General features: G+C 36.5%; 1 protein-coding gene across 1 annotated transcript in view; it reads left to right on the forward strand.

Annotated features, from left to right (window-relative positions):
- METTL15 (methyltransferase 15, mitochondrial 12S rRNA N4-cytidine) overlaps positions 1 to 26,277 on the forward strand; it is a gene marked incomplete at its 5' end in the record, with an annotated part of 168,032 nt that overhangs the window by 123,455 nt on the left and 18,300 nt on the right. Inside the window, 2 exons of the mRNA XM_084775190.1 lie at positions 12,008 to 12,199; positions 16,414 to 16,592. Of these exons, the coding sequence (XP_084631316.1) occupies positions 12,008 to 12,199; positions 16,414 to 16,592 (371 nt within the window). The remainder of the gene's footprint in view (positions 1 to 12,007; positions 12,200 to 16,413; positions 16,593 to 26,277) is intronic.

Consider the following 26,277-nt stretch of genomic DNA (forward strand, 5'->3'; position numbering starts at 1 on the left):
CTAATAACTGGTACCTTCCTTTGCATAATAATATAATTCTTATATAAATTTATAATTGTTTTGATAGATTATTGATTTTCACATCTGCTTACATATTGGTAAAACAGGGAAAGATGCACAATAGCCATGAAACTAAAATTCAGCAAATATGATTTACAGGAACCTCTTTCCTAGAGATGTCACTGGAAAATAGTGTGTCTAAAACAAATTTTCTTCTGAAATACATCTAGATAATTTAATTTGCATTTTCAGAGGAATGAATTCGTCTTACTCCCACTGAACTTTAAAAATAAAGAAGCAAAATTCTAGTAGAACTCATATTGCCTATTTTAGATTTTAAGAAACTTTATTCATGAGGTCAGAAGATCTGCATTCTCATTTTATTAGATCAAAGCCATTAAGTAGCTGTGATAATTTTCTTATGTATTGTTCAGTACCCACACTTAGTTTCAGAGCTAATGAGAACCACCAACACAAGATATGATTTGTACGCCTTTGTTTTCTTCTCTGGATGCATGGCTGTGCTGCTACCAGTAGTTTTGAGCAGCATTGCTCTAGTAGTCAGAACTTCAGGGAAAACATCATATCTCTTTTTTGGAACATCTAGCTTGCTAGCAAATAATCACTTGGTATTTTTGTTGAGAAAGAAAGAGTGAGCTAGAGCAAGAGCACTTGCATACCTGAGGGGGGCTAGGGAGAGGGAGGAGAGACAATTTTTCAGTCTTAAATTGTAGGCTAGCCTGCACTGAGACTCACTTCATAGCTTATGCTCATCTTGAGTACATGGCAATCTTCTTTCCTACCTCACATCTCTTAGTGCTGGGGTACAGGCATGTGCCTCATGCCTGGACAGAAGTTAAATGTTTTTTATAAGAAAGAAGGTAGACACAAAATAGAATAAAGATATGCATATTGATGTTAAAATCCAAATTCCAGATGCCATGTGTTTTGAGCTCTTCAGTGATCTTTGCATTTGAAAGTTAGACTTCCATTGTAAGTCTTTCTTTCCTACTTAAACATTTAATGTCTAAATATATGTGGTTTTTTCTTTAATTAACTGCTATTTTTAAAGGCCATCTATAGCTGTTTGAGTGAGAATGTCCCCATAGGGTCATGTTTTTGAACACATAGTCCTCTCCTGATAGACAGGCTTAGATAGGTTATAAAAATCTTAGGTCACAGATCCTAGATGGGGGCAGTTTTTTACTGGATGCAGGCTTAGAGAGTTGATGACTTGCCCACTTCCAGCTCCTCTATCTGATACTCATGTTCAGTTGAAATGGGATCTCTCAGCTTCCTGATGATTTAGCACTGGCCTTTCTTCAATTGTGGATATCTAGATAACCCGAACAGTAGCCAAAATCAACTCTCATTTATCTTCCATATGGTATTGTCTTACAACAACAGTCAGTAAGGTGTTTGGATCAGAGTTCAGTCCTAGAACTCATGTGCACATAAATGTGTACATCTATATGCACCAGTACATGTAACATGAATGTGCACATCTACACATATAAGATATGTTTTGTTTAAAACCCAATATACGTGTGTGTGTGTGTGTGTGTGTGTGTGTGTGTGTGTGTGTGTGTCCCTTAAGGTCCTATTTACTATGTCATAATCCACAGATATGTTAAGATAAATTATGACCAATCATTGGAGTGGAACAGCCCTTTGATAGTTCACCTTCATGTGACCTGACTAGAATGAGAGCCACTGAGGAGACACAGCATTAGGTGTATCTGTGAGGAATTTTCCATAGAAAATTAACCAGGGAGGGAAGACCCACTCTGAGTGTGTAGGGCACCATCCTATAGACTGAATCAAAATAGGGACTGAGTGCAGGGAAAACCAAAGAACACCAGCATGCATGTCTATCGGCTTCTTGACTATATATAGAATGTGGCCAGCTGCCTTTGCTCAGGCCCCCACACCTAGCATTCTTTGTGCTGTCATGCCAAAATTATAGACTACACTCACAAACTGTCCACAAAGATTAATTCTTTAAGTTGCTTTTGTTAGGGTATCTTCTTACAGTAATTAGAAGACTAAAGTAAAAAACAAACAACAACAACAACAAAAAACTCACACAGAAGGCAAAGCCATCACTGAGATAAAACTGACCAATCATCTGTTGCCCTTTAGAAATGCTTTATGGGAGGAATATGGGAAAAGTTAGAGCTTTGGCTTAGAATATACCTCCAAGTTCTATAAACATGTCTTAAGGAGTTACGCTGGTGGGAGGACTGAAAATCACAATTCTGCCTGAATGGCCAACACGGATGGCTGTGTGCTTACGAATTCAGAAAGTAAGATCAGTTTCAGGAATTATGTTAGAGGCTGCTTTGTCTCACATGAAGACAGCACTCTTAGTTGTCTTCTCCCCTCATGCAAAAACATTGAATGGAGCAGATTTCAAAAGTAATGGACTAAGTTGTTTGCTGAAGGAAATTACAAGATGGTAAGATATCCAGGCTAAGGTGTGGTTACTGTTTGATGAAATTAGTCAGATAGACAATAAAATCAGTAATAAAAAACATGAAAAGTTTGATGAGGAATGAACTGTGAGGAAATTGAAATTTGCAGATACAATGGGTACACACAAAGCACCTGTAATGGTAAAGATTTTAGCATCATTAAAGAGAAACCTCAGGTTGTTCAGTAAGATAATATATTGTAAAGGTACTGTAAGGGCAAGGCTTATTGAAAGTTCCAACGTGTATAAATGGAAACTGATATGAAAGGAAAAAGCCAAAAGAGAACATATTTTTTGACATGTTCTCTCCTCTAAAACTGACACCTATGGCATATCCCCCCAGGTTCCTCAGCCAAAGTATACAAAAATCATGACAGCTGAGACAGAAGGGAGAAAGACTACATACTGAATGGGTATCAGAACTTGTCAACATCATGGTGTGTGTTTGGTTTTTAGGTGTGCAAAATATAAAAATTGTGTAGTCATAAAGGCTTGACCGGAATGTTCTAGAAATTTGTTTAACCCAGCTGATGTATGACAGAGTCAGATTCTCTTGAGAAAGACATTATGAAGCCATTGCATGAAGCTATTGAAGGTGTAATGGAGATATCAGGATGAAGAAAGTACCAGAATCATAAAAAGTTCGTTAAGGGTCTTATTAAGAGTATAGTAAAATATCAAGGAAACCAAGGGAGAACATAGTTATTTGAAAGAAAATGTCTTTTCTTGCTTGCTGATTTTCTAATTTAGGTCCTAATAATTGGTACTGAAATTTTTAAAGAAAAGGACACAGTATTGTGTTGGTAGAGGAAAAAAAGAGTGAGTTAGAAAATGGTTGGAAGTGAATGTGATCAAAGTACATTGTAAGAAACTCTACAGAGTGTATATGTACCACAGTTTCTTTATCCATTCTTCTACTGATGGACACTTAGGCTGTTTCTATGTTCTGGCTATTATGAATAAGGCTGCTATGAACATGGTTGACTATGGAATACTACAGCTATTAAAAACGAGGAATTCCCGAAATTTGTGGATAAATGGATTGAGCTAGAAATGATCATAATGAGTGAGTTAACCCAGAAGCAGAAAGACTCAAAGGGTATATACTCACTTATATCTGCATATTAGCCCAAGGGGCATGTCCCACGAAAGCCTTTACTTATCAGGAAACTGAGACAGAAGGGAGGACATTCTATTGGGACTCTAGATGAGAGAAGCATGGGAGAATGACAAAGTAGAAGGATCCAGAATGTCCTAGAAACCTACAAATAGAACATTATGATAGGCAGATTTGGGCACAGGGGTCCCACTCAAACTAAGGCACCAGCCAAGGACAATACAGGCGGTAAACTTTAAACCCCTACCCAGATCTAGCCAATGGACAGAACATTCTCCACAGTATAGTGGAGAGTGGGATATTACTTTTTCACATACTCTAGTGCCTCACCTTTGACCATGTCCCCTGGAGGGGGAGACCTGGTGGCACTCAGAGGAAGGACAGCAGGTTACCAAGAAGAGACTTGATACCCTATGAGCATAAACAGGGGGAGGAAATCCCCCTCAGGAATAGTCATAGGTGAGGGGAATAAGGGAAAAAGAGGAAGGAGGGAAGAATGAGAGGATACAAGGGATGGGATAACCATTGAGATGTAACAAGAATAAATTAATAAAGAAAAAAAAGAAACTCTACAGAACAATATTTTTAAGTAAATGAACTTGTATTTGTAAGGCCATGTTAAGGGCTACACATTAAAGAAGGCTGTGCCTTTGTTTCATATTTATTTTAGAATCTGATATTTAGGGTGGGAGATATGGCTTAGCAGTTAAGAAAAGTAACAGTTCTTCCTGAGGAAACACCCACATAGAGGCTCACAGCTATATACCACTACAGTTTCCTCCTGTGGCCTCCATGTTCACCTGGCACACATGTGTATATAATACATGCATGCATAAAGCACCCTCCATGTCCCATCTCCTGTTTCATCTGGATCTATTCCCTTTCTCTAACTAGAAAATGAACTGGCTTTTAAGAGATAATAAAATAAAAACTAACACACCAGACTTGGACAAAACAAACAGAAAGAAAAGAGCCCTACGGGGGGGGGGGGGGGAGAGCAGAGACCCACTGGTTCCCTATATCTGAAATTCCAAACAACCCCCACTAAACTGCAAGCCGTCATTTATGTACAAAGGACCTGGTGCAAACCTGTGCAGGATCTGTGCATGCTCCTCAGTCTCTGTGTGTTCATATGTATGTTGGTCATGTTGACTTAGAAGCCCTTGTTTTCTTGGTGTCCTCCATTCCTCTGGCTCCTATACTCTTTCTACCTCGTCTGCGGGGTTATCTAATCCTTGAAGTGAGAGATGTGATGGAGAATGTCTCAAGGTCTCTCACTCTGCATAATGTCTGGCTTTGGCTTCTCTGGTGAACAAGGCACTGATCTATGAGTATAACACAATGTCATTAGGAGTCATTTATTGCTACATTCTTCTAGTAGAATGGTAATATTTGCGTTTATCCCATGTCCCTTGGCATATTTGTCACACAAGCAGTGTTGAGTATGGGTTTCATCTAGTGGAGTGGGCCTTCAATCAAATCAGATATTGCTTTGTTTTTGCTTTGTACCATTGACCTAGCATATCATGCAGATAGATACCTAGCATATCATGCAGATAGATACCATTGTAGACCAAAGCATTTGTGGCTGAGTTGGTTTTTCCTTTGATAGAGTACAGAGCACTTTCCGTAGCAAAGATGCTAGCATGTAGGTGTAAAGGCTTTATGTAAGCACCAGCTCGACTTTTCATGTTCAGAGAGTTGTGCAGGTGGTATCGTCAGGAGTTTGTCCTTGCCATCATTTTGTGGAGAGCACCCTATAGTCTTGACAATAGCCTGTGTTGTTGGAGGATTCCCTTGGAACCCCTCTGTCCAACAACTTAATTAGGTGTAACCAAATCCCATTACTGGCAGCTTGGTTTTATGACAAAAGATGGAAAGTAGGGACTCTGTTCCCACCCAATATTTGGCAATTTTATTTAGATTGCCTTCAATTATGTATATATTTCAGGAATCTTCTACATATTAGGTTTCCATAGTATTCTCCAAGTGGCCTTTAATTATATATCTTTCCTATATTCTCTTACTCATCCCTCCCTTTCCGCCCCATCCCCACTTGATCCTCCTGTTCCACAACCCCATCCATTTTAACTATGTATTTACTTTCCTTTCCTAACAAGATTTATTTGTCCCCTGAGTCCCTAAATCGATACGTTGATCCTCCTATTCCACATTCTCCCACCACATCCAGTATGCTTGCCTTGTGATCAGAGTTAAAAGCTGTCTCTTTTTCTTTTCTGGAAGATTGTATTATAATATCAGTGTTTTGTTTATATAATATTGGAGTTACTTAAATAGCTAAATATTTAAATATTTGGAAGACTACATGGTGGAGCCACCTGTGCATGTCTTTTTCTCTGTGGGAGTCTATAATTACAGATTAAATTTTAAGGGATTTTTATAACTATATTGTACATTTTATGCTAGTTTTAATAAGTTATCGTTTCTTGAGAAAATTTTATTTTATCTAAAGCTCTTAATTTTCTAGCATAACAGTGTGAAATATTCCCTCTTGTGATATACGTGATGTCTTATAGGGTCTGAAGTAATTACTTTCCTCTTTGTCCCTCATATTGGTAAACATTCTTTTAGATTGTTAGTCAATTTTCTTAGTCCTTTCAGTGAACTTATTTTAGAGGCAGGAGGATCTCTATGAGTTTAGGGCCAGCCTGGTCTATAAAGTGAGTTGAGGACAGCCACGGCTACATAGAGAAACCCTGTCTAGAAAAAGCAAACAAACAAAAACCTTACTTTAACTCATTGTATAAAATATATTTTTTCATTTTTAATTTCTGCTTCTTTTATTTTACTCTTTTGGATTTGTACATGCTGTTGTGTTAATTTATGACACTTAAATCTACAATTTATTATTACACTTTTTTAAATGTGTGCACATGTACGGAGGTTGCCCTGAGCACAGCATTAGAAGCATACCTAGCCTAAGTCTCAATGTGTTACCTTTTCACTGGTCTATATTATCCATTCTCAGTTTAAGTCATTTCTAGTTTCCTTCCATGATTTGTTTTGCTTGTGGATTATTCTGAAATATGGAAGCGTGAAAACTTTTTTTTCCATTAAATTCTAATGACACTTTTTTTTATTAATTTATTCTTGTTACATCTCAATGGTTATCCCATCCCTTGTATCCTCCCATTCTTCCTTTCCTACCATTTTCCCCTTACTCCCCTCCCCTATGACTGTGACTGAGGGGGACTTCCTCCCCCTTTATATGTTCATAGGGTATCAAGTCTCTTCTTGGTAGCCTGCTATCCTTCCTCTGAGTGCCACCAGGTCTCCCCCTCCAGGGGACATGGTCAAATATGAGGCAGCAGAGTTTGTGTGAAAGTCATACCCCACTCTCTACTCAACGGTGGAGAATGTCCTGTCCATTGGCTAGACCTGGGTAGGGGTTTGAAGTTTATGGCCTGTATTGTCCTTGGCTGGTGTCATAGTTTGAGCAGGACCCCTAGGCCTAAATCTGCTTATCATAATGTTCTTCTTGTAGGTTTCTAGGACATTCTGGATCCTTCTACTTTGCTATTCTCCCATGCTTCTCTCATCTAGAGTCCAAATGGAACACTCCTTCATTGCTGGTGGGAATGCAAACTAGTACAGCCACTTTGGAAATCTATCTGGTGCTATCTCAGAAAACTGGGAATAGGGCTTCCTCAAGACCCAGCTATTCTACTCCTTGGAATATACCCAGAAGATGCTCCAGCACCCAACAAGAACCTTTGCTCAATCATTTTCATAGCAGCCTTATTCGTAATAGCCAGAACATGGAAACAGCCCAAGTGTCCCTCAGTAGAAGAATGGATAAAGAAATGGTGAAAACACTTTTGGGATTTCAAGTTATCTCTTTATTAGTGAGGGCCAGTTAAATCCCATGGCTAGATCCGTGTCTGTCATCCTACCACCGAGGCAGGAAAAATGAATACTTGAGATGTACAACTGACACAGTAGTTGCGATGATATTTGTATATGTGTTTGTTCATACATACAAATACACCTTTCATAGAGCTTCACTAAATTCCTATGAAAGCTTTCTGCTGCCACGTACTCTACCTTCATCCTACAGAGATCACTGTTTTATATGTATTTGGCTCAATTGGATCTGCTTGTAATTTTTGTATTGTTGTTATTTTGTATGTATGTATATATGAAAAAATAGAACCTTTTCCTCTGAAAGAACTAGTAGAACTAGTAGTAGGTATTCATACACACACACAAACACACACACACACACACATACACACATGTTTATATATATATGATAAGTTATGTTAAAAAATGTATGTTTGGTTTAGTAATGAAAAAATAGAAAAGTTGTTTTTCAACCCTGGCCACTCGGTATCTTCCAAGATGGCCTCGGTGTTGTTCTATACTTTCCAAGAAAAACCACACCCTCATGCCTGTCCCAAACACCTGACACCCCATGATGTCCTGAGCTGAGCTCTTGCGCCCTCAGGGATGAAATAACTAGTAACCAATCATTTTAAAAGGCATTCTTAAGAACCAATCATGGTCCAAAAACTCTGCTTAACCACCAATTCTGCTTCTGTGAGAGTATAAAAGACCCAAGCTTTGCTTATTTGGGGTTCTCCAGCTCAATAGAGCTTGGTAGACCCCATGGCGATGGATCAATAAACCATCCTCTGCTATTTGTATCGGACTGGACTCTCGTGTCTGTTGGGCTCTGGGAAGTAGGATCTAAGTGGGAATTAGGACCTAGCCTCCAGGTCTTACAGTATATAGAAATTCATGTAAGAAACCTAAATTGTTGATCTTTTATTTTTAGTAATAAATTTTAGTTATGATTGTGTGTCTGGGTGGGAGTATGTATTGTGGAGTGTGTACATGAGAGTACGTACCCACAAAGGCCAGAAGAGTGTATCAGAACACCCAGGCTTGGTACAACAGATGGTTGTAGATGTATCTGTATCTCCTATTCAAGAAAAAACTTAGGCCCCAGGTAGGCCTTTAAAGCATAAAAATGAAGACAACAAGACTTTTAAGTTTTCAAAACCGAGGCCTTAGCTGGACAGACTAAACTGTCTCACCCAAGTTAACCCATACACCTGGCCTTACACCACGCCAGGCACCCTCCCAGTACCCAGGACACGTCTTCATGAACAAGTCTACATCCCTTGCCTCTTAAGGCCTAAAAGGCATTTCTCCCTTCCTTTCCCAGAGGTCCTTTCTCCCTACCAGGAAGTCCCAGCCTTCCACTGCCTGTCCTTCTGCAAAGCCGATTGGCCAAACATCTCTTTATTGACAGCAGCTTCATCCACACAATTGTGAGCTGCTATGTAGGTACTGGAAGCCAAACTTGCATTCTATGCAAGAACAAGTGCTGCTGGACTCTGAGCCATTTCTCCAGTCCCACACAGAATATAGTGCAGTCTCTCTCTCTGGCTCTCTTTCTTCCTCCCCCTCTCCTCCCCTCCCTGTGGGGGGTAGAGAAGAGGGTAGAGAGGACAAAGAAAGGGGGTGGGGAGGAGATGGAGAAATGGGGAGGGGGGTTTACCTCAAGGAACTATGAGGTCTGTCTTGTGAGAAATTCCTATGGCAGTAGGCTAGGAAGGCTGGGGTAGGAAATAATGTTAGAGCCTTGAGGCAGAATTCCTACATCCTCTGGGAAACAGGATTTTTCGCTTTTTAAGGCCTTGTAGTTGATTGAATGAGGCACACTTCCGTTCTTAAAGTTAATGCTTTTTACTTAAAACCCACTCGTTGAAAGTAGTTTTATAGCAATAGCTAAACTATTTTCTGTTTTAATAGCCAATGACATAAATCATCAAATACATGGTAGTTTTTATAAGTCTGTAGCTGAACTTTTGAGGTCCTATTGGAATGGAGAGTTTGACATCTGGTGTAAAATACTATAAAACGAGTTTGCTCACATGGTGTTAAGTAGATAATAGGCATAATTTTATTCTGCAGTTATATTAAGCATTGAATAGTAGTTGAGATATATAGCATCAGGATTCTCCAGAGAAACAAAGGACTAAGGATTTTAAATAATTACGTTTGTGGATATATCTAGATTAGTTCTTATATACAAATACATGATGGTTATTTTAGTATATGTAAAACACTTGTATCCTTAAATGTCCTAGCCACAAATTTCCCTCACTACTGTGTTCTTGCAAGTAAGATTCACTGGCTGAACATCCTTTTTTTGCAAAGGGATCTCTCAAGCTCTATTTCTGCTTCTCTGTGATGAGCAGGTTCAGTTCCATGTGACTATGTGCAGTTTTTCCTACAAGCCAATCTCAACCTTCTGTAGCAACAAGGAGGCATCTTTTGACAAGCTATGGTCTTCTTCCCACATCCATCCAAACTTGGCTCCCAAGTGAACTCCTGTGTGCTCTAGCATGATGCTTTGTTTCCTTGTCAACAAAGCTGTGAATATCAGTGACTATCAACTCTTTTCAGTCTCATCCATACTCAGTGGTGAGTATAGGGTTTTTGGCTACTTCTGTAGTCTAAGGTGGGATCTGGAGGTGATTGAAACAGGACTTTCACCCTTTTCTCAGCTTCCATTCATGATATTGGAGTAGGGAAAATTCAAATATCAGTTATTGACAAAAATAACTAGCTAAATGTCTTTCAGTCCTGAAATTTTATTGTTTTTGGTTTTCCAATGCTATTTTGTTAGCATTCATACTTTCCAAAAGTGGGGAGGACATTTTTTTATCTATCATCAGCTCCAGCCAAATTGCTCTGTAAATTATATCTCTTCCTTTCGGCTGTTAACTCAAGAAACATGACTTACTGTCCCCTTGCTATATCCTACAAATAGCATAATCACTGGCAACAACAAAAATTCTGTAAATATTTGGCATGTAATTAAAAAATTACTCTTTCATTTGGAATTTGAGGAAAAACTACCAATATCTGCAAGTTTCTCCTTAAATGGCATAAGACATAAGTAAAGTCCTAGATATGAATTGCCTAATGTTGCTAAAATACAAGCCTATTCCATTCACATTCAGCAAGGAAAATGAAAGCTTCAGGGTGTTGCCCTATTTCTCTTTACTCATTTTCCTTCCAAACTGAATTTTAGTTTTCCTTAAGGCCTCTGAAGAAACCTAAGGGCAGCAGCTCACTGTGTCTAGGAGAGAGACTTGGAATAACAAAATAGTGATTGAGACGTCTTCCTGCCTGTTGATTCTGAAAGCTTCTTGCACAGTTTGAATTTTTTGCTACAAGTTAAAACAGTACTTCTTCAGGAGTCGTTTAGTCTTGTCTTTATTTTTGTGCTCAACTTTTACCCTCACTACGGGAAAAATGTGTATAGTGGTAAACTAAATGGAGGAACATATTGGCCTTGTCTTTTTCTCTTAGTTCTTTTCATTTAATTGTATTTATTTTTAACAGATACATAAAAACTTCACATGTAAATGTGGTAGTATGGAATACAAGCATGCACTCTGCAATGTTTAAATTGGAGTACAATAGCACATTGCAAATTCTTATCATTTAAAAAAAAATTTATTCATTAAACATTTTATTCCTTATATATACATTTATGTTATTACACATATATACAATAGACTACCTATAGCAAGAAGAACTATGGCACAATCAGGAATTATATCAATATTGCATTCTTAGTGTTTTGACTATTCATATTTGACAGGCTTGAAGAAAATATCTTTCCTATCTTGGTACGTCTAAATTCTGAAAATAAATCGATCTCCATCACATCTTGTCATTATCAACTTAAAACATGTCTAGGCCCAAAAACATCTGAACCCCTAAACAACTAAGCTTCATTGTCTTCAACTCCATCAGAGACTTGAGAAGGAATAAACTTGATTTCCTCATCTTTAACCATAGTTTACTGTCCATTGATCAACCTTTTCATCTTATTTTTCCCCCACTCTTTCCTCACCAGATACCTTTGAGATTAGTGTATTAATATTCCATATATGAGTGGGTTATATAGAACTTGTCTTCCTGTGCATTTTTAATTCACATAGCATAATAATCTCCAGTTCTATCTTCATTGTTGTACATATAACTGGATTTTTTTCTTTTTATATAACTAAGCAACATTCATGATATGAAGGCATATTTTATTTATATTATTTTTGTTTTTATCCCTCCTGTATATGAAATGCCTTGGGCATTAAGTAATTCTTTTCAAAAATATCATGTTCTACTTTTTATATTCATATATTTAAGGAATCTTTAGAAAAAAGAATGAAAAACTTAGTCTAACAAAGGAATACTTCTGGTTGGTAGATACATACATTCTCAGAAGTTTAACACTGAGCAAGTACTTGACGGTATATTTTTTTGGGGGAGTAAAGCATTCAGGGATAGGATGTGCTCATCCTTCCACTGGGCAGAGACTTGAAGAAAGACTAATACAACAGAATATCTCCATCTCTCTGATTTGCTCACAGGAAACAGATCCAGGCTATGTTGGGCCCATTCAGCCAGGCAGAGGCTTTGCTAATGAAAGCTGGAGTGCAGCCAGGGACTATCGATGGAATTCTTTTGGATCTTGGGTGTTCCTCCATGCAACTTGATGCCCCTGAGCGAGGTTTCTCCCTTCGGAAGGATGGCCCCTTGGACATGAGGATGGATGGAGACAGGTGAGTATTGAAAAAAGCATTTCTTCTTACCACAAGAAAATCAATTTCTTAAAAACATTCTGAATTTAATTTCCTTGAAGACTGAAAAATTCCCAGCACACTCCCACATTCAGCACTGTCCATACATAGAAAATTATCTATGTTTGGTACACATTATAGACTTCAGTATTTCTTTAGCTTTGGAATTCTAAAAGGAAAATATTTACTGTCTTCAGAAAATAGTGAGAAGGTAGTCAGAATAGGGGAATCAACTTTTAGGTCATTTTTTTCCACTGATAACAACATAGCTTTTCAGTAGTGATGTGGAAAAAAATAGAAACTGAAACAACATCTTCATTTTTGTGCATCCCAGCCATGTCTCTGTGAGAAAAGGATCTATATTTAATTGATACTATTTTATAATGCTGCAAAAAAGTGTCTGGTAGAATCTCAGTGATCATCAATTACATTTATATCCTGTCCCTTCAACAGTCATGCTATTTGAACCTTCTCCAAAAGATCTCTAATGTATGATACCACACCATACATCATTACATATCCATATATCTGTATATAGAGATGTCACCAGTGACACTTCTTTCTTCATCACCATAGAAATATTAATGATTATTTGCCATTATTTAATTCCAATAGACATACAATCCAGTTAATGGCATTGTGCTACACAGTAGGAGAAAATAGGAAAATTTCTTTTTTTCTACATTAATTTAAAAAGCTTAAATTTGTACTTTCTTCTGGACCTAACAGTGGTACCAAGCCAGAAGCTTACCCTTGCTTTTACTGTACACATGTGTCATGCAACAGATAGTCTGAAGTAAACACTTATCATATGTAGCCTCCTCCCTTGTTAGATGATTTGACTGGTTAACTGGCATTGTGGCATCTATTAGAATCTCATCATTTCTGAGTTCCATGTCTCCTTCTATTTGTATTATTGGCATTTATAGAATAAAGAATATCATCATGAAATAAAATAATAAATTTTTAATAACCAGTGACTAGTTGTGAAGATCAGATATTCTCAACTTTAGAGACTAAGGTAGTTTTATAGAAATAAAATGTTGAATAAATTTATATACTTCCTGTGTCTTGCTATGGGAGATGTTTTCTGTAATACACTGAACAAAGCTTCAAATTAATAGTAGAGTAGTAAATTGCCCTACTCTTAATCTAAAAGCTTCTTCAGCAATTTTAATTTGTAAATCTCCATTTTTAAATTTCTCCTCCAGAACTTCAAAATAAATGTGTTCTTGACAAAGAGACTATAAAGTCTGGTGAATCTGGACATGAGGGGTGGGGGCTGCGCAAACTGAGGCGCCAACCAAGAACATTGCAAGCAAAGAACCTAGACCCCCTGTTCAGGTGTAGCCAATGAACACTTCATTTCCACATGGGGAGGGGGCTGAGCAGGGGACTGCCTCTGACAAGAACTCTGTTGCCCATGATTTGATCACTGCCCCTTATGGGAGAGGCCCTGTGGGAACACAGAGGAAGGGGATGCAGGCTATCCAGATGAGAGCTGATAGGCTGTGGTCAGATGGTGGGGGAGGAGGACCCCACCTGTCAGAGGTCTAGGGGAGGGGAATAGGGCAGAAGAGAGAGGGAGGGTGCGAACAGGAAGGTAAGAGTGAGGGTATTACAATCAGGATATAATGTAAATAAATTACAATAATGATAAAAAGTTTAAAAAACTTTAAGTCAATAGCTTATGTTTGAGTGTGTGTGTGTGTGTGTGTGTGTGTGTGTGTGTGTGTGTGTGTGTGTGTATGTATGTATGAGAGAGGGGGGGGAGAGAGAGAATATGGACTATAACCTGTATGAGGTATTCAGAATCGGGAAATAGATTCACTTGAATATGTAGGAAAATGAAACTCAGGCATACAAAGATATATAATGCAAATACAAATAAAAAAGTAGGTCATGGCAAAAAATACATATCTATATGCACACACACACATACACACACACACACACACAAATATCATACATGTGGTCTGTCAGCCCCTAGAGAGTGATATATCCCTGTGATAAAGATACAAACAAGAGACATTTAACACTGAAGTCTTAATTTTATGCTGACCCCAATTTCAATAACCACTTCTATAATATAATAGATTATATTAGCTTCTTATGTAGCAGAGGGAAATTCCAAGCCTTAAGGATTTGAGAGGCTAATTCTTTTAACAGATACAGTCTTTGTTGGGAGACAATAATTGGCACCCAAGTTAAGACTTTATCTTGTGAGATTAGTCACAGTAAGTCAGTGAAATCTTTGGACTGACGGGGAAATTTGGTGCTCTCTTAGAGGAGAAGTTCTTCTTCTTCATCATATCAATACCAGTCCAAAGAAGATTTCTGGCCTGCTAGAGTGTTATTCTTTTTGTCTTCTATCATTATGGAAACTTACACACAACTATGTTGTATTAATGTGAAAGTAAAATAAAATTATACCTGGTGTCCATTGAATGCCACTTGATCAAATTGCTATTTTAATTTTCTTATTTAAAAGTAGGAAGTTATCATGAAAAAGTAAATCCTTTCATACTACCTTAGAATTGTCTTAATAGAGCTAAGAATCTAAATTGCCATGATTCACAAGGATTATCCCAACAGTCAGTGGTTTGGGCAACTGAATTCATAGGTGGGTAAGATCTTGCAGGGATTTTGTCTTTTCTAATCAAAATGACGACTGGAAAATACATGAATGAGTAGGGTCCAAAAGACAAGAACATCTCTTGCCCAGTCATTATATTGTCTATATTTACTATTTTATGTGGGCCTTCTCTCCATTCTAATGGAGATAAGTATTGTTATATTCATTTCCGAAGTTAAAATTGAGAGTCTAATACATTTACGACCTTTTCTAATATAACAAGGCTACAAGTCTTATAAAGATCAATGAGCCCTTAAAGAAAGGGTCTTTAATTTGTAAGCCAAAAAGGCAACCCACTGAGATGAAAGTTAGGGCTACCTATTAAGACAGTCATTGGTGCCGGAATGTCAAGAGAAAAAGAGGATGTCACTTAAAGAGAATGGGAGAGGGTGGAGGGAGGAAAAGTGGGGTGGTATAATTCTACTTCCTTTTAAAATATACAGAAATAAATAAAACAAGCTAAAAGAAAAGGAACATCATCATATATAGAATAGGATTTTTTTCCTACTCCCTAAAACAAACATGGGGAGGTGGGCTTTCAAAGACAAACAGACACACACTAAGGACAAAAGAAATTTCTCCTGAATGTAGAAGCATGTTAACAAGGTAATAATTTTCAAAGAAAGTTTTTGATGTTTTTCCAACCTCACTCTGGCTTAAACCTTAGGTCTTACTGCTCTCGTATCTTTGGAACTCATAACTACTCACAGTATGAAACTAATAATCCAATATATTTATGTGGGAGTAGTAGGTGTACTACTAGCAGATGTTCCTAATAACTGGAGTCATGGCTAGCTCATCAATTATAATGCTTTGACCCACTTCTCTAAATGAAAATAAACTAGAACGATCTGACAATAAATGCCATTTTCTGCTAGTAAATTTAGTCCATGTGGTCAGAACTTGGTCTTTCTTTTTGTCCCCCAATTGAAAGTAATAAGTAGGCTTATTCAATCAATATTCTTTATTTTGATCATTTAATCCATAATGACCTTTGCCATTGGTGACTGAGCTAATATCAAATATCCAAAACATGAATGGTTAATACTAGGTCTTTTTAGTTATTGTTGGGGGAAACTGCCCAGGATATTCTTGTGTAGACTTTCGAAGTTAGATGGTTTTGGTCTCACTCATAGGTTCTTTGCAGACATAGATTAATTTCCTCCCCTGCAGTTAGTCCTGGTCAGCTGCCACCTGTCAGCATTATATTGCCCATTCTACAGAAGAAAACAATAGTAATGTAATGAGTAACTCAAATTTTGAGCAAGTTAACTCTGTTGAACATTTTTTATTGTTTTATCTTAAGGTAAACCTACAGGATCAATATTAACTTTTCTATGAATGAAAGTTAAAGGATAGCAAGGTATCTTTAACTTCCCATTACCCTGACTTCAGCACATATTCCAGTTCCTCTGGCTATAATGAACACAGTGGAAACTGTCTTTCATGTGTGTGATATTTCAGTCTGTTTTAGAGTTTCATCTAGGCAATGTGTTATGAATGCCTGATTTCTGTCAATCAGAACAGTGTCCATAAATTAATTGGCTCTTCTTATGCACAGGTACCCTGACATGCCCACTGCCGCTGATGTTGTGAATGCCTTAGATCAACACGCACTTGCTTCCATCCTAAGAGCATATGGAGAGGAGAAGCATGCCAGGAAAATTGCTTCTGCAATCATTCAGGCGCGCAGCATATATCCTATCTCTAGAACGCAGCAGCTTGCCAGCATTGTTGCAGGTACCCTCATTAATCCTCTTTAATGTCTAAGAGTAAAATATTAAATTAGTACATGTTACATATATATCATGTGTGTGTGTGTGCATACGTGCACGCAGGCACGTGTATGTGTGTTCTTCCCTGCCTGGCTCCCAGAAGTATTCATTTATATGTCAAATCATTCAGAACAGAGTCCTTCGATATCCTTCTCAAATGTTGGCTTTCTTATGTTTTTTTTTCCTTTGTTTCTCTGTTTCTTTGTTTTTCAAGCTTTCTCGCTCCAACAACGCTAATACCACACAATTTTTAAAAATTATTTACCATAGGTGGCTGACTAATATAATAGAAATATTATGCATAACAACTTATTATGTGTGCTGACCAAGGTAAAACATGGAATGGGAGGATGTAAGATGCCTCAGTTCATCACAATGGTTGATAAGCATCCGGTGTGACATTTGACATTACCTCTCATAGTTTCATATTTCTACATTTTAATATTTCCGGCAAAAGGCGAATTGCATTGCCAGCTGCTAAACTAAAGCTCAGTGAGTCATACATCTCTTCTAGACAATCAGCTAACAAAGGCTATGTGATGTATAGGTTGCTCTGCTTTGTGGATGCTAACCAAGTCAGCCTAAGGGACTTATTGAAACATTTCATCTTTTCCACTGTTCACCACCACAAACCTCTTGAACTGGATTCTAGCTAGGAGGCACTTTATTGCACTCTTTCCATTTGAAGCCAAAGCTGTTTCACAGCTATGTTTTGAAGAAAGTTTCTCAAAGTAAAAATGCAACTCCTGCAGTTATTTAACAGAATTACAGTGGTAAATTATTCATCTTGTTGGACCAACATAAACACTATATCATTTTTATAGACCAAAAATATATTGATTATTTTCATTGTTTTTTTATTAAATTATAGAAGCAATAAATAAATAAAAGCCATATTTGTGAAGCATTTTGAAAGCACCCCATACTGGCTAAGGTTACCATAATACTACATGAAGTTTAAGAAATAAAACTTAATTATAAATTCACTTAAATCATTAAGCTTTCTTGTAACAATTGTTTTATGGCATAATTAAATATAATTAAATAATATTGCATTCTATTTCACATAATAAAGTATAATACATTGACTAAGTCATTAATTTTTTAAGCTGCATTTTTCAGGTCCTTTCAACTTAATATCTTTTTATTGAAATTGGAGCAGAAATCATGTGGATTTTATAAACATACAGTAATTGACCTTCTCTTTACACACTTTGTCCTTCTCATTCTTTACTCACCAGCAACTCTACTTGTCCTTGCTGTCTTTAAGTAGCATGGTATGCCGTTTTCTGTGAAAAGTCACATTATTAATTCATAAGAAAACACAGTTTTGTCTGGTACGGATAGGAGGGCTTGCAGCCAACGAGCACCCTGGAGGTTGTTCTGTTACAAATCTTTATCTAGGAACTTTTGAAAACAACTCTAAAGAGGAGCAGTAGTTTGCTCAAGACTTCAGCCTAATTAAGGGTTAATATTAATTAAAATGTGAGAGGCCATGGATTCGACATGATTGGAGCTATACCTTTAAGAAATTGACTTAGCTGTTTTGTTTTTGCATTTTAATCTGAGAACACCAGCCTTCTATTAGACAGAAAAGTTGCGAACAGGAACCAGAGTGCTATGACGTTAAAAATGCATTAGCGCTATATCAACAATGAAGGAAAAGTGAGAATGTTCACATATGGGCAAGAAAAACAATTTAAGTGGCATTAAACCATTGTATTTTCTAAGTCTGTCTTTATGTCTTCAGTATCACTCAATATAAATATAACTTTATTGGTGACAATATGAAATTTTGAAATAGAGAAAGACATGATATTTCTGAAAATTTCAGAAAACTATGATTTACCACAATTGAACAGATAGACTAGAAAGCTTAATAGATCCATAGCAAGTGATAATATTTGAGTGTTCTAACTAAAACAGCTCGTGCCCATGTGCATTCTCTCCTGAATTCTATGAAACATTGGTAGAATTAACCAACTCTCCCCCCAAACTCTCCATAAAATGGAAAGTGAAGAAATGACACAGAGCTCATCTTATGAAACCAACATTACCCAGATATCAAAGCTGGTTGAGGAAAAAGGAGGAGGAGGAGGAGAACAACAACAAGAAGTAGTGGTGGAAAAGGAGGAGGAAGAAGAACAAGAGGAAGGAGGAGGAGGAGGAGGAGGAAGTGAAGGACAAGATGATCATGATGATTATAAGACATTCTCCCTGGTGGTCATGGATGCTATGTTTTTCATTTTAATTTTTTATTTGTTTTATTTATTGAGATTGTAATATAATTATGTAATTCTCTTCCTCCAATCCCTCCTTTTTATATTCCTTTTGATCTCTTTCAAACTCATGGCCTATTTTTAAATTATTTGTTGTTACAGGCATATATGTATTTCCAAATACATAACTGAAACTTACTCAATATGTACAGTGTTATTTGCATGTATGTTTTCAGGGATGGTGATTTAGTATTGCATATACAATTGGTGTGCTCTTCCCTCAGGAAGACTATTTTTCCCACACCTATCATTCCTGAGTTGCCTGTCATATTTTGTATGTGGTTCCAGCTTTCTGGCCTTTCTCCCTCCACATTAACATGTACATTTTGTATTTTGTTGTCTTTGTTCAGAATATCTTTAGACAGTCATGTTGATGAGACTATACTCTATGGCTGTAGCTTCTGTTACTACTGGGAGACACAATCTCACAGCAAAAACACTTTTTCTCTGGCTCTTAAAATCTCTCAGCTCCCTCTTTGACAGTGATCTCTGAGCTTTAAATGTAGGTGTTGTACTGGAGATGTATCCATTAGTCCTGGGCTCCGAAACTCTATTTTTTGATTAGTTGTGGTTTTCTATAATGGTCTTTGCCTGTTGCAAAAAGATTTTTCCATGATGAAGAGTGAGGACAACGCTTTTCTGTGGGGATGAAGACAAATGTTACCAATGTGGTTGGGGATTCTGCTGATTTCGTAAAGTGGTGGTCGGAGGTTCTCATATCCTGGACTTCACCCATCCTGGGTAGGTGACTAGGTTTCCAATGAAGAACTTGCAAACCAAATTCAACAGCACATTCTTCTTTGCAGTCTTGACAAGCCACCGTCCTTCAATCAGAAGAGCTCTGGGTTCATAGCATTTACTAGTGTCATTAGATAACTGAATGAAATATTTCATAAAATGATGAAATATTGATTATGAAAGAAAAGATATACAGAGGAGACTGTTTCTTCTTCACAAGATTATTTCTGTGGCTGTGCAGAAACCTTTTAATTTCATGTAATCTAATTTATTAATTCTTGACATTATTTCTGAGCATAGCTGAGTCTTTTTCAGAAAGTCAATTCTTACTGTGACAAAATGGCTTTATTTCAGGGATGCAAAGATTGCTCAACAAGCACAAATCAATAGATACAGAAAAGGCCTTTGGTGAAAACTAGCACCCCCTATTAATAAATGCCCTGGGGAAAATAATAATAAAATATTTCTCAACATGAGAGTGCATATGCCAGATCTATGGCCACCATTCTACTCAGTGGAGAAAAGCTGCACATATTTTCACTGATGAGGAAAAAGACAGGGTGTCTTCTCTTTCTACTCATTCAATGTTGTCTTTGAAATCTTAACTAGAGTAATAATGCAAAAGAAAGAAATTAAAGCTGTATAAATAGAGAAAGAAGTAAATGGTTCTTCTTAAAGACGACATGCACCTATATATAAAATCCTTGAAGATTCTACCAAAGAACTCTTTGAACTGATTAACAATGTAACATTATATAACATCAACATATAATTCAAAAGCTTCCCTATATACTAATAATAAATCACCTGAGAAGGAAATGAAAAAAAAAAACCACACAGTGACAATAACTGCAAAAATGAAATAAAATAGGCTTGGAGAGATAGATTATCTGGTAAAGTGCTTGCTATACAGCATTAGGACATGTTTGATCCCAGAACTCACCTAAAATGGTGAACATATTAGCATGTGTGTGTTATCCCAGCACTGGGAAATTGGAGTCACGTGGAGCCCTGGTTAGCCAGCCTAGCCACTAGGCAGGATTCAGACCTTTTCTGACATGAGAGGTCAGGGGCTGCAAAGATAGCTCCCTTAATGAGTTGAGGGTACTTACTATTCTTGCAGAAGACCCAGGTTTAGTTCTCAGCCTCCACATGGTAGGCACAGACTCATAGAGTCTCAAAGAGATAGATAGATAGATAGATAGATAGATAGATAGATAGATAGATAGATAGATAGACGGATGGATAGATAGATGGATAGATGGATGGATGGATGGATAGATGGATGGATGGATGGATGGATGGATGGATGGATAGATGGATGGATGGATAGATAGATAGATAGATGGATGGATAGATGGATGGATGGATGGATGGATGGATAGATAGATAGATAGACAGACAGACAGATAGATAAACAAATAAATAAATTATTCTTTAAAACACAACAAGTGGCCAACACCTGAAGAATGGCCCCTTACCTGGAACTTGGGGATCTCACATTCATAGGCTGGCAAAACTAATATTCTGAAAATCACTATTTTTCTTAAATCATATTATGTTGCTATTTCTTATGAGTTGAAAAATTCACTCCTAGAAGAAGGCTAGAAAGTCATAACTTGGGTGCTTCAAAACTCACAGGATTCAGGAAACATAGGAAAGTTATGAGGCTTGGAAAAATCAAGGAGTTATAAAAGTCCCAGGGCCTTCTTTCAAGTTATAAAAGCAGGGACCAACTATTGAACAAAACAAACCGCATGGAGCTTCCTACCAGTAGCTAGATAGCTACAGGTTTGCAGTTGTCATGAATTGTCACCAGTGCTAGAGTATGTTTTATGATGCTGCTGTTGCTGCCTTTGAGTATTCCTGTAACTTGAATAATCTCATTTTATCAAGCCACAGTTGGATAGAGTTGTTTATTTAGTCTTTCATTGTTATCCTAATACAGATGAGTAGATGTGTTTTCATGTGCTCTCAGGAACAGCCATATTAAAGTGATCAACAAATTCAATTCAATACCAGCCAAACTTCCAGTGACATTTTTCACTAAACTTGAACAAACTTAACATTCACATAGAATATAAAATATCCCAAATAACCAAAGCAATCCTGGACAAAAAGTATAATGCTAAAGTTATCATAATATCTAATTTCAAATTATACTATAGAACCATACTAGTATGAATAGCATGGTAATAATAATAAAATGGACATGAAAATCAATGGAATAAGATAGAATATTCAGGAATATACACAGTACCTATGGCCCAACTAATTTATGCCAGATATAGAAATCTCTTTATAGAAGAGATAGCCTCTTCCAAAAATAGTGCCATGAAAATGATATATAGGAGAATGAGACCAGACCCACCTCTTACCTTGCTTAAAATTGAATTCAAAAAGATCAAAGGCCATAATGTAAAACTCAAGGCTTTAAAATGTTTGGAGTACAATAGAGAAAAAGCACTTGAAGATAAAAAGATAAGAACTATCTTCCTGAAAAAGACTCAGCTATGACCAGAATTAAAGTCAAGAATTTATAATTCGGATTACAAGAAATCAAAAGGCTTCTGGTTAATATATTTAACATACTTATGATTTTATACAGTATTACAATATTTTCCCAAAATCACTTATAAGACAATTCACATTTTAAGCACAACTTTTATTCTAATATGAAGGTAAATGAAGAAGTAAAGTCATAAAGTTTAAGAATTAAAAATGACTATAAATCATTTACTAAAAGTCAGATACTTGTACCCAGAACTGTAGCCTCCCTGCTGCTTCTCTCATGTCCATTTCCTCCAAGTCTGGTTCATCTTACTGGATGTACTTGAAATGGCTGAGGTGTTTGCCCATGTGCCTTTGTAGTACTGCATGAAGAAAAGTTCATGGCAGAGAATCTATGCATCTGTTTATTGTTGTTTTTTAAAAATTATCTGCTACGTTTGCTCAATGACAGTTGTCAATAGTTACTAACTTAAGTCAGGGTTCTTGATATGTGTGTACTTCAAAACATGAATGTACTCATATATGCGTGCGTGTGCACACATATACACATGTAATAACAATTACAGAAAAAGAGGCCATGGATTTAAGAGGAGAAGAGATGGTAAAAGGGAAGGGCTTGAGAAGGAAGGGTAAGGAAGCAGTGATATAATTATATTTTAATTTCTAAAAGAAAAAAAGTATAAAATAAGTGCCATAAATATAAAACATGCCACATTATAATGCTGTTTAAATATAAAATAGTTTTATCTTAATTATATGTTGAAATGGCAATACTTAATGGCATCTGTGTTACATATAGTTTTAAAATTAACTTTTTTCTTTTTAATACCTTAAAATGTGGCTATATAGAAAACTTTTACATAATATGTATATCGCATATTGAACATGATGCTAGAACCTGTAAGTACCATAAAACAACAGTATTGTCATATCATAGTGTTTGAACCAAATGAGATAGCAGCCTACAATGATAATGCATGAAATTAACATTAAATCAGGAGATCTCAACCTAAAATAACATGAAATAATAAAAATAATTTCCTAGTTTTGTAGGTCCTAAGAATGTAAATGCTCTAACAACATGGAAACACTATATGCTGCCAAGCTTTAAAAAAAAAAAAAAAAAAGCACTGTTTCTTGATGTTTTGATTATCTCATTTTTAGGATTAAAATACTTATATTTCTATCTTATTTTTCAATTACATACTAAAGAAAAATAATTTTCAGAGAAAACATTTTATTCATTAAAGAATCATTAAAATGACAAATAATATATATATATAAGCACACTCTTGATGGGAAAACACCTTTGATTGGAAAGAAGGGGCTATATCTAATTTTTCAGAATATATGTAATTTTACTTAGTCTTGAAAAAACACCTAAATTCTAGATCTGCATCTATTTGAAAATTTTAAGTACAAGTATTTTAAAGAGGCTGGCTATTCCCATTTTCTTCTGGAGCTTGTCCAGATTCTAGTACCCTTTTTCCTCTTGGGCCACAGCAGGTGATCCCAAATTAAACACTGATCTTGTGAAAGAAAATACTTAGTTCAAGACTTAGTCCTGCAGCTTGCTTCCTACATAAAGAATTCTGGATCTCATCTTTCTTATTTTGAAATAGAAGTGAGTAACAGCTATCATGTAGTTGACATTATTTTTGCTAAGTAGATATACTTAGTTTAATTATATTTTGTTTAAACCAATATAATATCCATTTGTAGTCTTAGAGATTATGCCATATTCAAAACATACTTAGAAAACTTTGCATCCACAAGTTAGACAGTTGATCCATCTATACTCAGAAGTTGGTAGGTGACTCATGATGCTATTTGAATAGAAAAAAAATGAATTCAAGTGAAGTTTCGTTTGTATTTGTGATTCATGTTGATTAAATGTATATGCTTATTTCCTGACTAGAATTTTATGTAACCTTATTCTGACTCATAAACTAGATGCTAAGCCAGGGTTTAATGTATGCATGTTGGACAAATAAATCGATGAAATGATGTGTACATTTATAGCCCAAGTATAATGCAAATTCAGGGGGAAATTATAAATGTCTAGGTGTTAGCTGGGAATTAGTTTTTAGGAGAACATCAAAGAGACCAGAAAGCTTGAAGGAATGTGGGAGTACAGAATGCATGAGTAAAACCCTCCTTGACCAGGCTGTCGAGACAGCTCACTCTGAACATAGTGCCACACAAGTCGGAGGACATGAGTTGGATCCCATGTTTAAAAAAGAAAAAGAAAAGAAAAAAAAGCCAAGATGGTGGCATGAAATTATAAATCCTGTGCTGTAATTACAGAGGGAAGCAGACACTTTGTTGATTCTCTGATAGGTCAGTCTAGCCTAGTTGGTGAGCTGCAGGATAATGAGAGCTCTTGTTTCCAAACATTTTAAAACCAAAATCAAAAAAGAAAATGAAACAAAATTAACCAGACAAAATAAAAAACAAAACAAAACAATAAGCTAGGTGGATGACACCTGAATAACAACACTGGAGGATGATCTTCAGCCTCTGTACACATTCATACAGACTTACACAAATATGCACACACACACACACACACACACACACACACACACACACACACACACACACATTTCATACAGACATGTATTCATGTGTACACATCAGACATTTATACACACACACAGACACACACTCACACACAAACCCTTAAATCTATTGCTTGCCTGTGTTTGCTCTGTGAACTTGAATGATTAATCTCCGATCCACTTTACCTATTTTTGAAGATGAAAACAATTTCTATACCCAGCCAATGAGATGGTGTCTAAGAGTATCTTCTGTGAGATTTAAGGTCTAAGTGCACTTAAACACTTGTGCTCCTTTTCTCTCCAGTCCAGGGTAAGTCAGAGAGCAAACTAAAGTACCTCACAGAACTCCTCTGTGGCCTTCTGCTAACCTGTGCTTTGCCAAGCAATATGATCTGTGATAGGCTGATCACTTCATTTCAACCTTTCTTCCCACAGGGATGGCATGACTTTTAGGAAAAGGAAAAATAATCATCTTTTCTTGCATTCAGACATGTACAGCATATTTTTCTACAGAATTAAATTTCCTGCTAAAATGTCAATTGATACTTTGATTAGCAACAAAAGTTACTCTAGTAATACAGTGCTTATTAGATTGAACTTCAAAGTTAAAATGATTTACATTAATGGATTATTCCCTTATTTATTTTTAAACCACCATTATTAGCAGTGTTTTAAGGCAAAGGGAGATTTCCCAGAAATAAATAAAACATTAATCAAGAAATAATTGTTGCCATCAAACGTTAGTACAAACATAATTTTTGTCCTAAAGCAGTTAGTCAAAGTAGTTTTTCATCACTATATTCTGTGCTTTCTCTGTCTTTTCAAAAGTAAGTGTACTTTATAATAACACTGGCCATGTAAATAAAGTATTAGGTTGTTTAATTATCATGTAGATTAAAAAGTAGTATGGGCAAACCCACAAACAAACTTTGTTGTAATGGCTGTTGCTCAGACCTGTGTTACACATTGTTATTTTGTGATTTGAAATTTGTAGACTTTACACTATTGCATAGCATATTTCTTACTGTTGTATTGTTTTTGAAACTGAATTACCAAATAGCATTTCATAAGTAAACTTATCCAAGAAGTCCAGCTTAGTAGGAAATGAAATTTGGGCCAAGATAGTTAAAAAGAAAACCTAAAAAATCTTTGGAAATCAATCTGGTGCTTTCTCAGAAAATTTGGAATAATTTTACCTCAAGAACCAGCCATACCACTCCTGGGCATGTACCCAAAAGATGCTCCACCATACAACAAGGGCATTTGCACAACTGTGTTCATGGCAGCTTTATTCACAATAGCCAGAATCTGGAAACAACCCAGATGTCCCTCAACTGAAAGTGTATAAACTGTGTACATTAACACAATGCAATACTGATCTACTACTCAACTTTTAAAAACAAAGACATCTTGAAATTGGCAGACAAATGGATGGAACTAGAAAAGACCATCCTGAGTGAGTAGCACAGACCCAGAAAGACATGGCATACACACACACACACACACACACACACACACACACACACACACACACACATATATATATTAGCCACATATATAT

The sequence above is a fragment of the Acomys minous genome, assembly GCF_964271855.1.
Source record: "Acomys minous genome assembly, chromosome: 3".
Lineage (NCBI taxonomy): Eukaryota > Metazoa > Chordata > Mammalia > Rodentia > Muridae > Acomys > Acomys minous.